The sequence below is a fragment of the Capra hircus genome, chromosome 7, assembly GCF_001704415.2.
Source record: "Capra hircus breed San Clemente chromosome 7, ASM170441v1, whole genome shotgun sequence".
Taxonomy (NCBI): domain Eukaryota; kingdom Metazoa; phylum Chordata; class Mammalia; order Artiodactyla; family Bovidae; genus Capra; species Capra hircus.
In genome coordinates this window covers 100,075,218-100,093,409 of record NC_030814.1, presented here as the reverse complement: position 1 = coordinate 100,093,409, position 18,192 = coordinate 100,075,218, and the positions used below count along the sequence as shown (strand labels likewise).

General features: G+C 40.1%; 1 protein-coding gene across 1 annotated transcript; it reads left to right on the top strand.

The window, feature by feature from the left end:
- Positions 13,558-14,493, top strand: LOC102188036 (olfactory receptor 7A17-like). The gene has a single exon (XM_005701828.3). It carries the CDS (start codon positions 13,558-13,560, stop codon positions 14,491-14,493), a length of 936 nt encoding a protein of 311 aa, XP_005701885.3.

Sequence of the window (18,192 nt, the reverse complement as noted above, 5' to 3'; positions counted from 1 at the left end):
ACTTTCAGTCTGTATGTGTCCCTTGTTTTGAGGTGGGTCTCTTGTAAGCAGCATATAGAGGGGTCTTGTTTTTGTATCCATTCGGCCAGTCTTTGTCTTTTGGTTGGGGCATTCAATCCATTTATGTTTAAGGTAATTATTGATAAGTATGATCCTGTTACCATTTACTTTATTGTTTTGGGTTCGGGTTTATACACCCTTTTTGTGTTTCCTGTCTAGAGAATATCCTTTAGCATTTGTTGGGGAGCTGGTTTGGTGGTGCTGAATTCTCTCAGCTTTTGCTTGTCTGGAAAGCTTTTGATTTCTCCTTTGTATTTGAATGAGATCCTTGCTGGGTACAGTAATCTGGGCTGTAGGTTATTGTCTTTCATCACTTTAAGTATGTCTTGCCATTCCCTCCTGGCCTGAAGAGTTTCTATTGAAAGATCAGCTGTTATCCTTATGGGAATCCCCTTGTGTGTTATTTGTTGTTTTTCCCTTGCTGCTTTTAATATTTGTTCTTTGTGTTTGATCTTTGTTAATTTAATTAATATGTGTCTTGGGGTGTTTCGCCTTGGGTTTATCCTATTTGGAACTCTCCGTGTTTCTTGGACTTGGGTGATTATTTCCTTCCCCATTTTAGGGAAGTTTTCAACTATTATCTCCTCAAGGATTTTCTCATGGTCTTTCTTTTTGTCTTCTTCTTCTGGGACTCCTATAATTCGAATGTTGGAGCGTTTCGTATCGTCCTGGAGGTTTCTGAGATTGTCCTCATTTCTTTTAATTTGTTTTTCTTGTTTCCTCTCTGATTCATTTATTTCTACCATTCTATCTTCTATTTCACTAATCCTATCTTCTGCCTCTGTTATTCTGCTATTTGTTGCTTCCAGAGTGTTTCTGATCTCATTTATTGTGTTATTCATTATATATTGACTCTTTTTTATTTCTTCTAGGTCCTTGTTAAACTTTTCTTGCATCTTCTCAATCCTTGTCTCTAGGCGATTTATCTGTGTTTCCATTTTGATTTCAAGATTTTGGATCATTTTCACTATCAATATTCGAAATTCTTTCTCAGGTAGATTCCCTACCTCTTCCTCTTTTGTTTGGTTTGGTGGGCAACCCTCCTGTTCCTTTACCTGCTGAGTATTACTCTGTCTCTTCATCTTGATTATATTGCTGTGTTTAGGGTGGCCTTTTTATATTCTGGTAATTTGTGGAGTTCTCTTTATTATGGAGCTTCCTCACTGTGAGTGGGGTTCTATCAGTGGCTTGTCTAGGTTTCCTGGTTAGGGAGGATTGTGTTGGAGTTCTGGTGAGTGGAGCTGGGTTTCTTCTCTCTGGAGTGCAGTGGAGTGTTCAGTAATGGGTTATGAGACGTCAAAGGTTTTGGAGTAACTTTGAGCTGCCTGTATGTTGAAGCTCAGGGGTGTATTCCTGTGTTGCTAGAGAATTTGCGTGGTATGTCTTGTTCTGGAACTTCTTGGTCCTCGGGTGGAGCTTGGTTTCACTGTAGGTATGGAGGCATTTGATGAGCTCCTATTGCTTAATGTTCCCTAAGTTCAGGAGTTCTCTGATGTTTTCAGGCTTTGGACTTAAGCCTCCTGCTTCTGGTTTTCAGTTTTATTTTTACAGTAGCCTCTAGACTTCTCCATCCATACAGCACTGATGATAAAACATCTAGGTTAAAGATGAAAAGTTTCTCCACATTGAGGGACACCCAGAGAAGTTCACTGAGTTACAAGGAGAAGAGAAGAGGGAGGGGGTAGTTAGAGGTGACTGGAATGAGATGCGGTGAGATCAAAAGAGGAGAGAGCAAGCTAGCCAGTAGTCACTTCCTTATGTGCGCTCCATAGTCTGGACCGCTCAGAGGTATTTAAGGAGTTATACAGGGAAGAGGAGAGGGAGGAAGTAGACAGGTGGCTAGGAGGATAAGAGAGAGGAATGAGAAGGAGAGAGACAAATCCTGCCAGTAACCAGTTCCTTAGGTGTTCTCCACCGTCTGGAACACACAGAGATTCACGGAGTTGGATAGAGAAGAGATGGGGGAGAAAAGAGACAGAGGCCACCTGGTGGAGAAAAAGGAGAGTCCAAAGGAGGAGAGAGTGGTCAAGCCTGTAATCTCGCTCTCAGGTAAAATTGGGTAGTGAAGTTTGGGTTTTTAAATGTACAAAATTGACAACAAAAACTGAAGAGCAAAGAATAAAAATCTAGAGAAGAGGTTGGATTTTCAAAAATACAATATTAAAGAAAAGAAGCAGAAGGAAAAAGGAAAAAAGAAAAAAAAAAAAACAAACACCAATAACCACCCAGAGACTATATATGGTGTTTGCCTTAAAAAAAAAAAGTCTTCTTTTTGAATATTAATAATAGGTTATAGAAATAAAAATTAGAGGAGAAATAATAGACTTAACTATTAAAAAAAAAGTCAGAAAAAGAAAAAAAAAGAAAATAAAAGGAATGATTTTAAAAATAGTAAAAATATATCTTACCCTTCTCTGATGTTGTGGGCATTGTGGGGTCACTTCCAAGGCGGTTCCCTCTGTTTAACTTCTTCTTTATGCTGGTTTTTTAGGCTCACTAGTTCAGTCGCGCTGTGGGGAGGGGGGGTGCTGCAAACAAATAGTGCTGTCGTGCGCACACAGTGTCTCAGCCCTGCTGGACCTGTCCCTTCTTGCGGCATACAAACCGCTCCGGCTCTACGATGCTCAGCCGGGAACCATCTGAGGCCGGCCCTAGGCTGTGTGCACTTCCCCTGTCTAAGCCGCTCAGGTTTGGCGCTCAGGCAGCCCTCAGAGGCACAGATTCAGTTGGGACTGCGTTTTGTGCCCTTCCCGGGTCCGAGTAGCTCAGGAGTTTGGCGAGCGCGGTCGCTGCGACTTGTCGCCTTTTCTGCCTCTGCTGCTCAGTTTTCTGGGTGGACCGCTGGTGCCCCTTGTGAAGCAGATGGTGACTGTTCAGCACCCCCAGAAGTCTTAGAAAAGAAGCCTGCTTGCAGTTTGGTAGGTAGAGTCTCTCTGGGTCTGCAATTGCCCCTTTCCAGTCTTTACGGCTCTGGCTGCCTGTCCCTGGCGGGGGATGGTCTGCAGCCGGCTTTTTCCGTTTCGTCCTTTGTTCTGTGCTCGGTCCTGGCGGTGTCTTATGTTCGAGCTTTTCGCGTGGTAGCTATCCCACAGTCTGGTTAGCTAGCCCCAGTTAGATCATTCTGGTTGCACGTGGGGCGTCCCTGCCGGATTCTTACAAAGCACTGCAGCCCGCACCTCCCGCGCGTCCCTGCCCTGCCCCCACTTCCCAATGGATGATGCAGGCGTCTGTGCTGCTTTTCCGCTGGGGGAGTTACTGTTGGGCTTGTAATCTCTTGGTTTTATTATTTCTTCATTTTTCCCTTCCTGTTATGTTGCCCTCTGTGTTTCCAAGGCTCTCCACAGACTCAGCAGGGAGAGTGTTTCCTGGTGTTTGGAAACCTCTCTTCTTAAAATTCCCTTCCCAGGACGGGCTTCTCTTCCCAGGACGGAGCTCCCTCCCCACCTCCTTTGTCTCCTTTTTCATCTTTTATATTTTTTCCTACCTGTTTTTGAAGACAATGGTCTGCTTTTCTTGTTGCCTGATGTCCTCTACCAGCCTACAGAAGTTGTTTTGTGGAGTTTGCTCAGTGTTGAAATGTTTTTTGAGGAATTTGTGAGGGAGAAAGTGGTCTTCACGTCCTATTCCTCCGCCATCTTAGGACCGCCCCCCCCCCCCCAACACCACAGTTTAAAAACATCTATTCTTCTGCATTCAGCCTTCTTTATGGTCCAACTCTCTACCAGAAAAAACATAGCTTTGATTGTGTGGACCTTTGTCAGCAAAGTAATGTCTCTGCTTGTTAATACACTGTTTATGTTTGTCATTGCCTTTATTCCCTGAAGAAAATAAAGTCTGTCACTGTTTCCATTGTTTCTCCATTTATTTGCCATGAAGTTATGAGACCGAATGCCATGATCTTAGTTTTTTGAATGCTGAGTTGTAGCCAGCTTTTTCTCTCTCCTCTTTCACCTTCATCAAGAGGCTCTTTAGTTCCTCTTCACTTTCTAGCATAAGAATGGTGTCATATGCCTATCTGAGGCTATTGATATTTCTTCTGGCAGTCTTGAGTCCAGCTTGTGATTCATTCAGCTCAGCATTTCACATGATGTACTCTGAATATAAGTTAAATAAGCAGGGTGACAATATACAGCCTTTGATGGATTCATTTCCCAATTTGGAACCAGTCCAGTTTTAAGCGTTGCTTCTTGACCCTCATACAGATTTCTCAGGAGTCAGGTAAGGTGGTCTGGAATTCCCATCTCTTGAAGAATTTTCCACAGTTTGTTGTGATCCACACAGTCAACGGCTTTAGTGTAGTCAATGAAGAAGAAGTAGATGTTTTTCTGGAATTGTCTTGTTTTTTCTATGATCCAATGGATGTCGGCAATCTGATTTCTGGTTCCTCTGCCTTTTCTAAAGCCAGCTTGTCCATCTGGAAGTTCTCAGTTCATGTACTGTTGAAGCCTATCTTGGAGGATTTTTAGCATGATCTTGCTCACATGTGGAATGAATGAAATTGTGTTGTAGTTTAAACATTCTTTGGCATTGCCCTTTGGGGATTGGAATGAAAACTGATCTTTACCAGTCCTGTGGCCACTATGGCCAAATTTCCTGACATATGGAGTGATGCACTTTCACAGCATCATCATTTAGGATTTGAAATAGCTCAGCTAGAATTCCATCACCTCCACTAGTTTTTTTCATAGTGATGCTTCCTAAGGCCCACTTGACTTCACTCTAGGTAAGTAATCAACCATTGTGGTCACCTGGGTCATTAAGATCTTTTTTTGTATAATTTTTCTATGTATTCTTGCCACCCTGTCTTAATATCTTCTGCTTCTGTTAGGTCCATACCATTTCTGTCCTTTATTGAGCCCATCTTTGCCTGAAATATTCCCTCAGTATCTCTACTTTTCTTGAAGAGATCACTAGTTTTTCCCATTATATTGTTGTCCTCTATTTCTCTGCATTGATCATTGAGGAAGGCTTTCTTATCTCTCCTTGCTATTCTTTGGAAATCTGCATTCAGATGGATATATCTTTCCTTTTCTCTTTTGCCTTTTGCATCTCTTCAGTTTTCAGCTATTTGTAAGGCATCTTCAGACAATCATTTTGCCTTCTTACATTTCCTTTTCTTGGGGATGGTTTTTTTAAAAAAATTTATTTCTTTTAATTGAAAGTTAATTACTGTACAATATTGTATTGGTTTTGCCATACATCAACATGAATCCGCCACAGGTATACAAGTGTTCCTCATCCTGAACTCCCCTCCCTCCTCTCTCCCTGTACCATCTCTTTGGGTCGTCTCAGTGCACCAGCCCCAAGCATACAGTATCATGCATCAAACAGTCTTTTGGGGATGGTTTTGATCACCGCCTGGTGAACAGTGTTATGAAACTCCATCCATAGTTCTTCAGGCACTCTGTCTATCAGATATAATCCTTTGAATCTATTTATCACTTCCACTGTGTAATCTTAAGGGATTTGACTTAGGTTGTACCTGAATGGTTTAGTAGTTTTCCCTGCATTCTGCTATTTAAATCTGAATTTTACAATAAGGATTGCAAAAATTAAATCCTGACCAAGGAATTTATGCAAATACATGCCTACTGCAGCATTACTTGGAACATATATATCTCAGTATCTTTTCTATCTCTGGATATTCACATAAAATGTTTTATGTGAAAATGGGCACACTAAAGAGCTTTATTATTGATTATAACAGTTGCAATTATTTTATTACCAATGATGTTGTGTATATATTTCCATTTTTTAGTCATTTAATTTCTTGATAAAAAATATTGTCTGTGAGAGTCTTTTGTTTTGTATGCTCTGGCTGGATTGGTTGGATTCCTATGTTTGATCATACTTTTCAACAAAAATTTGATGTTTCATTTATTCACAAAGATATTGCATGCAATTTAATTATTTTATGTATGTAGATATATTAGAATGTTTGATAACATATACTCAGTCATATGTTGTTCTTTTTATTACTCAGTTCAGCTAAGTCACTCAGTCGTGTCCAACTCTTTGTGACCCCATGGACTGCAGCAACCCAGGCTTCCCTGTTGATCCAGGAGGCTCCCTCAAGGAGCTTGCTCAAACTCATGTCCGTTGAGTTGGTGATGCAATCCAACCACCTCATCTTCTGTCATCCCCTTCTCCTCCTGTCTTCAATCTTTCCGAGCATCAGGGTCTTTTCTAAGGACTCAGTTCCTTGCATCAGCTGGCCAAAGTATTGGAATTTCATCTTCAACATCAGTCCTTCCAATGAATATTCAGGACTGATGTCCTTTAGGATTGGCTGATTTGATATCCTTGCAGTCCAAGGGACTCTCAAGAATCTACTCCAACACTACAGTTCAAAAGCATCAATTCTTCAGCGCTCAGCCTTCTTTATAATTCAACTCTCACATCCATACCTGACTACTGGAAAAACCATAGCTTTGACTATGTGGACCATTGTCAACAAAGCAATGTCTCTGCTTTTTAAAATGCTGTCTAGGTTGGTCATAGCTTTTCTTCCAAGGGGAAAACGTCTTTCATTTTCATGGCTGTAGTCACCATCTGCAGTGATTTTGGAGTCCAAGAAAATAAAGTTTGTCACTGTTTCCATTGTTTCCTCATCTATTTGCAATGAAGTGATGAGACTGGATGCCATTTTTTGAATGTTGAGTTTTAAGCCAGCTTTTTCACTCTCCTCTTTCACTTTCATCAAGAGGCTCTTTAGTTCCATATCACTGAGTCATATGGTGTTCTTCCCATTGCTTTTCTACTTTTTTTTTTTACTGCAATAATTGAACTGTCACTTTAATACTTGTCACTTGCAAATCCTTGTTATAAACAAAAACAAGAGTGAATGTTCTCTTGCATAGTGTGAATAAATAACTTTTTATACATTTATATACATGGAAATCTGTTACTCGTCATTGCTCTATCAGCCTTTCTTTATTAAACATATTTCTAAAAGTTGTATCACTTTTGGTGAGCACCTGGAAAGCATTTTTCTTTGCCATTTGAAAAATATCACCTTCATCTTTCATATGTGTATTTGAATCCAAATATATTAACATGAGAACAAATTGTAACTTGAGTACTCCTTTATTCTCACATTTTAAAATCCTTTAAGTTATTTTATTTCTAAGTCTTTGGGAATTTAGGTTGAAATAGTAGCTCATGTTGGTATCATTAAATGGTTAATATTTTATGTCCTTATATAAGTTAATTGTAGATTTTTATTCAATATTGTGGCATTCAGTTATTTTGAAATCACTATGAAAAGTGAAAATGTTAGTTGCTTAGTTGTATGTTACTTTTCAGGATTCCAGGGACTGTAATTCATCAGGCTCTTCTGTCTATGGAATTCTCCAAACAAGAATACTGGAGTGGGTAGCCATTCCCTCTCCAAGGGATCTTCCTGACCCAGGAATTGAATCTGGGTCTCCTGTAGTGCAGGTGGATTCTTTACTGACTGAGCCAGCTGGAAAGCCTAATGTACATCTCTATTGTACCTGATTCTTGATAAATTCAACAAATAATTGAACATCTACTATGTGCCACTGTTTTTAGGAACATTGAGTATTACATTCAGTTAAAACTCATCAGTGGCCATAGGACTGGAAAAGATCAGTTTTCCAATCCCCAAAAAGGGCAATGCCAAAGAATTTTCACTCAGCAAAGTAATAATAAAAATTCTTGAAGCCAGGCTTCAATAGTATATGAACTGTGAACTTCCAGAAGTTCAAGATGGATTTTGAAAAAGCAGAGGAAAAAGAGATCAAATTGCCATCATTCGTTGGATCACAGAAAAAGCAAGAGAGTTCCAGAAAACATCTACTTCTGCTTTATTGATTACCCCAAAGCCTTTGACTGTGTCAATCACAACAAACAGTGTAAAATTCTTCAAGAGATGGGAATACCAGACCACAGACCACCTGACTTGTCTCCTGAGAAATCTGTATGCAGGTCAAGAAGCAACAGTTAGAACTGGACATGGAAGAACAGAGTGGTTCCAAATTGGGAAAGAAGTATGTCAAGGCTGTGTATTGTCACTCTGCTTATTTAACTTATATTCAGAGTACATTATGCAAAATGCCAGGCTGGATGAAGCACAAGCTGGAATCAAGATTGCTGGGAGAAATATCAATAACCTCAAATACGCAGAACACCACCCTTATGGCAGAAAGTGAAGAGGAACTAAACAGCTTCTTGATGAAGGTGAAAGAGGAGAGTGAAAAAACTGGTTTAAAACTCAACATTCAAAAAACTAAGATCATGGCATCCAGTCCCATCACTTCATGGCAAATAAATGGAGAAACAGTTGGAACAGTGAAAGACTTTATTTTTGGGGGCTCCAAAATCACTGCAGACTGCATGACTACAGCCATGAAATAAAAAGACACTTCCTCCTTGGAAGAAAAGCTATGACCAATCTGTACAACATATTAAAAAGCAGAGGCATTACTTTGCCAACAAAGGCCCATCTAATCAAAGCTATAGTTTTTACAGTAGTCATGTATGGATGTGAGAGTGGGACTATGAAGAAGGCTGAGCACTGAAGAATTGATGCTTTTGAACTGTGGTGTTGGTGTAGACTCTTGAGAGTCCCTTGGACTGCAAGAAGATAAAACCAGTCCATCATAAAGAAAATCAGTCTTGGATATTCATTGGAAGGACTGATGCTGAAGCTCCAATACTACAGCCACCTGATGCAAAGAACTGACTCCTTAGAGAAGACCCTGATGCTGGGAAAGATTGAAGGCAGGAGAAGGGGACGATGGAGTATGAGATGGTTGGATGGCATCACTGGCCCTATGGACTTGAGTTTGAGCAAGCTCCGGAAGCTGGTGATGGACAGGGAAGCCTGGATTGCTGCAGTCCATGGGGTTGCAAAGAGTCAGACATGACTGAGTGACTGAACTGAAGTGCATGTCTACTCTTTTGCAATTTTATTAATAATCTATGTCACATCATTAAGTTAATACCATTTTTTGCTTCTTTAAGTTATTTTTTCAATTGAAGTATAGTTGATATGGGCTTTCCTGGATGTGCTAGTGGAAAAGAACCCACTTTCCAATGCAGGAGACATGAGATGTGGGTTTGATCTGTGAGTTGGGATGATCCCTTGGAGGAGGACATAGCAACCTATTTCAGTATTCTTGCCTGGAGAATACCATGGACAGAGGCCCCTGGCAAGTTACTATCCATAGGGTTGCAAAGAATTGGACACAACTGAAGCGACTTAGCATACACAAAGATAAAGTGCAAGGAGGTTAGACCTCTGGAAGACAGGCAGGTTCATGGGAAGAAGGTAATAAATACTAGATTCATCTGACTTCTAATTAGCCTTCTGGGAAAAGAGACTTATCAGGAAAATTTTCCTATCTAGACCAGTGTCCCACAGGGAAGTGTTGTGCTCAGAGGTGGGAGTAACGATGGAAACAGTGCCTAATGAACAGATATGGAGAGCTGTAAAACCTCTTTGGTTGCATTCCTCGATCTGTATAACCTTGAGCTACACAGGGCATGGTTATTGGTTTTGGAATCCTACATCTGAATAAGGACCAATGCTTCCCTCTTTCCTTCTGACCTGCCTGAGAACAGAGCTTCAGCCTTCATCATCAACCATCCACGGAGAAACATGGATATCCACACAGGGACTTCCCTCCTGTCGTCCCCATCCAGGTGAGTGTGAGAGTTCTATAGGTACTTCAAGGAAGTTTGAGAGAGAATACAAGCAGAAAACTTTTTTTCTGAGGTCGCTTGAGAGCCTAATAGGCCCACACCAGGGCTGAGATATTAGCCATTGTTGTTCATTAGGTTGACTAATTAACTTATAATTCATTTATTTTATATGTTAAAATTTTTGGAGAAGTGTCTGATGAACTCAGCAGCACAAGAATCAGTGTTGACAATTAAATGATGGGAATGGAAATCCAACTGGATGAGAATGAGGAAGCAGTGAGGATCATAAAGAGGTTCCGATAAAATCAGAGTATATTAGAGGAGTTATACATTTAAGGAGAGTAAGAAAAGTGGGTTTGGAGGCATGTGAAATGAAATATCTACATTTGCAAAAAAACTTTTATTTTATTTATTTATTTTTTAAATTTTTTTAAATTTTAAAATCTTTAATTCTTACATGCATTCCCAAACATGAACCCCCCTCCCACCTCCCTCCCCATAACATCTCTCTGGGTCATCCCCATGCACCAGCTCCAAGCATGCTGTATCCTGCATCAGACATAGACTGGCGATTCAATTCTTACATGATAGTATACATGTTAGAATGTCATTCTCCCAAATCATCCCACCCTCTCCCTCTCCCTCTGAGTCCAAAAGTCCATTATACACATCTGTGTCTCTTTCCCTGTCTTGCATACAGGGTCGTCATTGCCATCTTCCTAAATTCCATATATATGTGTTAGTATACTGTATTGGTGTTTTTCTTTCTGGCTTACTTCACTCTGTATAATCGGCTCCAGTTTCATCCATCTCTTCAGAACTGATTCAAATGAATTCTTTCTTACGGCTGAGTAATACTCCATTGTGTATATGTACCACAGCTTTCTTATCCATTCATCTGCTGATGGACATCTAGGTTGTTTCCATGTCCTAGCTATTATAAACAGTGCTGCGATGAACATTGGGGTACATGTGTCTCTTTCAATTCTGGTTTCCTCGGTGTGTATGCCCAGCAGTGGGATTAAATTTGGGAAGTATTTGAATACCTTCCATTTTTATTAGCACAACTCATACCTATGGAAGTAAAAACTGCCTTGCAACAGTGTTTTTGAGACAAACATTTCACAGTACCTTTCCTCATGATAGATATTCACAGGAAAATATTGTGCTTAGAATGAAAAGAGGGATATGAAAAGGAGTCTTACTTTGGAATTCTTAAATACCAAGAGGTAGGGAAGCAAGGGAGGCATTTGGAAGGTAGAAAGAAAAAACAAGCAAATTCACATCTCTGTGATACCTGCTAATTTAGTATGAGAAAGGAACTATGCTAAACTTTTACATATATTGACTAAATTTGCCTTCCAACTTAGGAGGATAGATACCACTATCCCCACTATTTGAATTAGGTCATTAATATTTAGAATGGGTCTGTAGATCCACTACATTCAAATGACTAATATGTGATAACACTGAGTTTCAAAAGTCAGTTTTCTGAATAAAAAGCTTTGTATTCAAGATCATTTACAAAAGCCTGTTACCATTTACCTTTTTTTTTAATTTTTAAAGTTTTTCAGTTTTATTTATTTATTTTCTTTACAATATTGTATTGGTTTTGCCATACATTGACATGAATCTGCAATGGGTGTATATGTGTTCCCCATCCTGAACCCTCCTCCCACCTCCTTCCCCACCCCATCCCTCTGGGTCATTCCAGTGCACCAGCCTAGAGCATTTATCTTTTACAATCCTCATCTATAATTGTGTATTGTCTATTTTCTGTTGTCAGTTGTGGGTTTATTCCCTTGGAAGTGTTAGTTGCTCAGTTGTGTCCAACTCTTTGTGACCCTATGGACTGTAGACCACCAGGCTCCTCTATCCATGGCTTTCTCCAAGTAAGAATACTGGAGTGGGTTGCCACTTCCTACTCCAGGGAATCTTCATGATCCAAGGATCAAACCTAATCAAATCTCCTGCATTTCAGGCAGATTCTTTACCATCTGAGCCACCAAGGAAGCCTTATTCCCTTTGCTTACTTTCTACTGGAATGCTCCTGTTGTCCTAAAATGATAAATAGCTGCTTTGATAAATAGCTCTAGAATATTTTATGAGATATTTTGAGCATCAAGGCAATATAACTGTCACTGGAAAGCTACCAGAATCAAGGAATCTTTCTCTTTTCCATGGTCTCTTAGGGACCAGCTGAGTTTATTAGATTTTGCTTTGAAAATGAAAGTATTCAATACAGGTTTATAGGGGAGACCATGGTGTAAATCCCTGATGCCATCAGACTTGTCATAGACGATGAAATGTCTGCATAACTGAGGTATACATACTCCAAGGCCTGGATCCTAGGACAATGCAACCACTAAGGAATGTGACCCACAGGTAGACCTTATTTTCATCCACAGGACTTTTCATTCTCTCAGTTTTTGAATTACTTTTTTTTTTTTTAATGCGTGCATGCTTGCTCAATTGCTTCAGTCATGCCCAGTGCTTTGCAAGTCCATGGACTGTAGCCCACCAGGCTCCTCAGTCCACGGGATTCTCCAGGCAAAAATATTGGAGTGGGTTGCCATGCTCTCCTCAAGGGGATCTTCCCAATCCAGGGGGTAAACCTGTGTCTCTTGCATCTCCTGGGCTTCAGGGGGATTATTTACCGCTGAACCACAGGGGAAGCCCAATACAGGGGACAAATAAGTCACATTTAAATGGAATACAGTCCATGGGAAGCTTACCATCTAGAACTTGGGTACTATTTCTACATTTGCTTAGGGAAAAATAACATAGTGTTGATGACTTTCTTTTATCACTGCTTTCATAATTATTGTAGCCAAAAGTGAGACAAGCCAGAGAGTAACAAGCCCAGTAAGACATGATGTGTATAAGTGTGTATTGTGTGTGTGTGTGTTGTGGGGAAGGAGCAGTTCTCTGGAAAGTGATTCTTAAATCATCCACTCCAAAATGTTACCCTTAAAACATAGACACAATGTCAACCAGAAGATGCAAATAAAGGAGTCCATTCATTTTAATTCACAGGAATCGAAACAAATGTAAAAATGTGAAAGTAACAACATGTGGATGAAGGACTTCTTGTGCCTTGAAGGTTCAGCTGTAGCCAGGAAAACCTTGTACCTTAGCATTCTCTGATACTATTTCTACTCACACTCACTCTTGTTTGTTCCCCTTGACACTTTTGCTGCTTTTAAAGTCTTGAATATTTGAAACAAGCCCTACCCTCAGGTATGTTGCAGACTCTTTTCCCAATAGGGCACACTGTTCCCCCAGGTAAACTGATGTCTCTGCTTTGTCTTGCTTCGGGTCTCTGTTCAAATGTCTCTGTTTTTTTTTTTTTTATTATTTTTTATTTTTGCATATCGTCCTGAACTCATTAAAATATAACATATCCATGCACGGTAATTTATACTTGCCTTTTTTCCCCATATCATCTGTCACCACATGAGATGACACATATACATATTTTTCATTTGCTAACTCATATTCTTTCTTCATCATTGCATTTTTGAAAGTTTTGTTCTCAGCATCTCACACATTTCCCCTAGAAGATGGCTGATACTCAACATGAATTTCTAGAATATATGAAAGACATTTGCTTTAAAACTGTATAATCATGACCTGTTGGGGAAAAGGTTGAGTGTTAGACAGGAATTTCTAATCACAGATAACACAGTAGATTACTTAAAGATGATTTAATATTGTAATTCATAGCATCTTGTTATGTTAATGTGCACACATGTAGAAATTAATCATGCTATATTTTTCTTCCCTAGTAGTGATCACCACCACGTGGTACAAGGAAATGATACAGGAATGGCACAATTTATTCTTCTAGGATTATCAGAGGAACTAGAACTGCAGCCTCTCATATTTCGACTTTTCCTCTTCATGTTCCTGATCACTGTGTTTGGGAATCTGCTCATCATTTTTGCCACCATCTCAGACTCCCACCTCCACACCCCCATGTACTTCTTCCTCTCCAACCTGTCCTTTGTAGATATCTGTTTCATCTCCACCACCATCCCAAAGATGCTAATGAACATACAGACACAGAGCAAAGACATTTCCTATGAAGGCTGCATCACCCAGATGCATTTTTACATACTGTTTGTAGAGCTGGAAAACTTAATTCTAACTGTCATGTCCTATGACCGCTTCATAGCCATCTGTGACCCCCTGCACTACACAGTCATCATGAGCCCTATTCTCTGTGGACAGATGGTGCTCCTATCCTGGATGATGAGTGCCCTGAATTCCTTAGTACAAAGCTTGCTGGTACTGAGACTGTATTTCTGTACAGTCTTGGAAATCCCCCACTTTTTCTGTGACTTTAAAGAAGTACTCCGACTTGCTTGTTCTGACGCTGTTCTTAATAACGCTGTGATGTATTTTGCAGTTGGGCTCTTTAGTGCCATCCCCCTGGCTGGTCTATGTTACTCATACTCTAGGATAGTTTCCTCCATATGTAGAATCTCATCAGCTGAGGGGAAGTATAAAGCATTTTCCACCTGTGCATCTCATCTCTCTGTTGCTTCCTTATTTTATTGTACGGGTTTAGGATTGTATCTTAGCTCTACTGCTACCCACAGCTCACATTCAAGTGCAATAGCCTCGGTGATATACATTGTGGTCACACCCATGCTGAACCCTTTCATCTACAGTCTGAGAAATAAAGACGTAAAGAGGGCTCTGAGAAGATTCTTTGGAGTGGCAGCTATGAAAGGGCCATTTGTCCTGGGGCTGAGGTAGTCCTGGTAATGGCTGTGCTCAAAGCATTAGAGTCAGAAATTGTGCTTCTTGATCAGATTGTGGAAAAAGCACTTGTTCTTTTTATGTATTGCCTGGTTTTTGCACTCTTTGATTTAAATTCATATATATATATATATATATATATATGGAATTTAGAAAGATGGTAATGATAACCCTGTATGTGAGACAGCAAAAGAGACACAGATGTATGGAACAGTCTTTTGGACTCTGTGGGAGAGGGAGAGGGTGGGATGATTTGGGAGAATGGCATTGAAACATGTATAATATCATATAAGAAATGAATCGCCAGTCTAGTTTCAATGCAGGATACAGGATGCTTGGGGCTGGTGCACTGGGATGACCCAGAGGGATGGTGTGGGGAGGGAGGTTGAGGGGGGTTCAGGATTGGGAGCACGTGTACACCCGTGGTGGATTCATGTTGATGTATGTCAAAACCAATACAATATTGTAAAGTAATAATAATAATAATAATAATTAAAATAAAATAAAAAAAAATTCAGCACATAATTTAAGTAACTTGATTAAGCTTTCTTAATAGCTGATGCATGGACAATTTTCCCTTTTTTTTTTTTTTCCTATTTTTCTACTTTCCCTAAATTTTTCCCAAACATGGGTCAGAAACATTCGGAAACTTCCATTTATTTGGTAGGAAAAACTGGATTTCTTAAGGCTTTTGTCTTAAGCAACATTCATCTTCTCAAGTATTTAAAAAAAATTCTCTACTCATGAGGAAAAACTGCCTTTGGCAGCTAAAGTAACTTATAGAATTCAACTGCAGAGTAAAGCCTGAAACCAATGTTTTTATTTTGGCTCTGTAATTTTTCTGTATCACCAGTTTAACTGTTCTTCCTGATAATATCGATATTATTCATGCCACTGAGTTTTATAACTGGTCTTTTGGTGTCATACAATTATTCAGCCTGTGTCCCCAATATCTACCACGTGTTGTTGCTGTTGTTGTTTAGTTGCTAAATCGTGTTTGCCTCTTTTGCAATCCCATAGACTGTAGCCTGCCGGACTTCTCTGTCCATGGAATTTTCCAGGCAAGAATACTGGAGTATCCATCTTGAGCCTCCCTCCCACACCATACTACTCCTCTAGGTTGTCATACAGCATCAAGTTGAGCTCCCTGTGTTATTCTTTTTTTGGCTAAAAAATTTCTCTGCTGCTTACAATTATGGCTTCTCTATCGCACATAAGTTAAATAAGCAGGGTGACAATATACAGCCTTTATGTACTCCTTCCCCAATTTGGAACCAATTCGTTGTTCCATGTCCAGTTCTGTTGCTTCTTGACATGCATACAGGTTTCTCAGGAGGCTAGTAAAGTGGTCTGGTATTCCCATATTTTTAAGAATTTTCCACAGTTTGTTGTCATTCACACACTCAAAGGATTTAGTGTAGTCAATAGAGCAAAAGTAGATGTTTTTCTGGAACTCTCTTGCTTTCTCTATGATCCAATGGATGTTGGCAATTTGACGTCTAGTTTCTCTACTTTTTCTAAATCCAGCTTGTGCGTCTGGAATTTTTCAGTTCATGCGCTGTTAAAGCCTACCGTGGAGGATTTTGAGCATTATTGTGCTGGCATGTGAAATGAGTACAAATGTGTGGCAGTTTGAACATTCTTTGGCATTGCCTTTCTTTAATATTGAAATGAGAACTGAACTTTTCTAGTTCTGTGGCCACTGCTGAGTTTTCAAATTTTGCTGGCATATTGAGTGCAGCCCTGTTGTAGCATCATCTTTTAGGATTTGAAATAGCTCAGCTGGAATCCCATCACCTCCACTACCTTTGTTCACAGTGATGGTTCCTAAGGTTCACTTGACTTCATACTCCAAGATGTCTGGCTCTAGGTTAGTGGTAACATCACTGTGGTTATCCAGATCATTAAGATCTTTTTTTGTATAGTCGTTTTGTGTATTCTTGCCACCTCTTCTTAATATCTTCTGCTTTTGTTAGGTCCATAGCATTTCTTTCCCTTTTTGTACCCATCTTTGCATGAAATGTTCCCTTGTAATCCCTAATTTTTTTTGAAGAGATCTCTAGTCTTTCCCATTCTGTTGTTTTCCTCTGTTTCTTTGCATTGTTCATTTAGGAAGACTTTCTTATATCTCCTTGTTAAACTTTAATTCAAATGGGTGTATCTTTCCATTTTTCTGTGCCTTTTGCTTCTCTATGAAAAGGCAAAAAGATATGACACTGAAAGATAAACTCCCCAGGTTGGTAGGTGCCCAATATGCTACTGGAGAAGAAGGGAGAAATAGCTCGAGAAGGAATGAAGAAGCTGAGCCAAAGCAGAAACAGCACCCAGTGGCATATGTGTTTGGTACTGAAAGTAAAGTCTGATGCTGTAAAGAACAATGTTGCATCAGTTCAGTTTAGTCGCTCAGTCGTGTCCGACTCTTTGCAACACACTGAATCACAGCACACCAGGCTTCCCTGTCCATCACCAAATCCTGGAGTTCACTTAAACTCACGTCCATCTAGTCAGTGATGCCATCCAGCCATCTCATCCTCTGTTGTCCCCTTCTCCTCCTGCCCCCAATCCCTCCCAGCATCATAGTCTTTTCCAATGAGTCAACTCTTCACATGAGGTGGCCAAAGTATTGAAGTTTCAGCTTTAGCATCAATCCTTCCAAGAACACCCAGGGCTGATGTCCTTTAGAATTGACTGACTGGATCTCCTTGCAGTCCAAGGGACTCTCAAGAGTCTTCTCCAACACCACAGTTTAAATGCATCAATTCTTCGGCACTCAGCCTTCTTCACAGCCCAAATCTCACATCCATACATAACCACAGGAAAAACCATAGCCTTAACTAGACGGACCTTTGTTGGCAGAGTAATGTCTCTGCTTTTGAATATGCTATCCAGGTTGGTCATAACTTTTCTCCCAAGGAGTAAGCATCTTTTAATTTCATGGGTGCAATCATCATCTGCAGTGATTTTGGAGCCCCTAAAAATAAAGTCTGGCACTGTTTCCACTGTTTCCCCATCTATTTCCCATGAAGTGATGGGACCAGATGCCATGATCTTCGTTTTGTGAATGTTGAGCTTTAAACCAACGTTTTCACTCTCCTCTTTCACTTTCATCAGGAGGCTCTTTAGTTCCTCTTCACTTTCTGCCATGAGGGTGATGTCATCTGCATATTTGAGATTATTGATATTTCTCCCAGCAATCTTGATTCCAGCTTATGCTTCTTCCAGCCCAGCGTTTCTCATGATGTACTCTGCATAGAAGTTAGATAAGCAGGGTGACAATATACAGCCTTGACGTATTCCTTATCCTATTTGGAAACAGTCTGTTGTTCCATGTCCAGTTCTACCTGTTGCTTCCTGACCTGCATATAGGTTTCACAAGAGGCAGATCAGGTGGTCAATCCCATCTCTTTCAGAATTTTCCACAGTTTATTGTGATCCACACAGCCAGAGGCTTTGGCATCGTCAATAAAGCAGAAATAGATGTTTTTCTGGGACTCTCTTGCTTTTACCATGATCCAGCAGATGTTGGCAATTTGATCTCTGGTTCTTCTGCCTTGTCTAAAACCAGCTTAAACATCTGGAAGTTCATGGTTCACGTATTCCTGAAGCCTGGCGTGGAGAATTTTGAGCATTATTTTACTAGCATGTGAGATGAGTGCAATTGTGCAGTAGTTTGAGCATTCTTTGGCATTGCCTTTC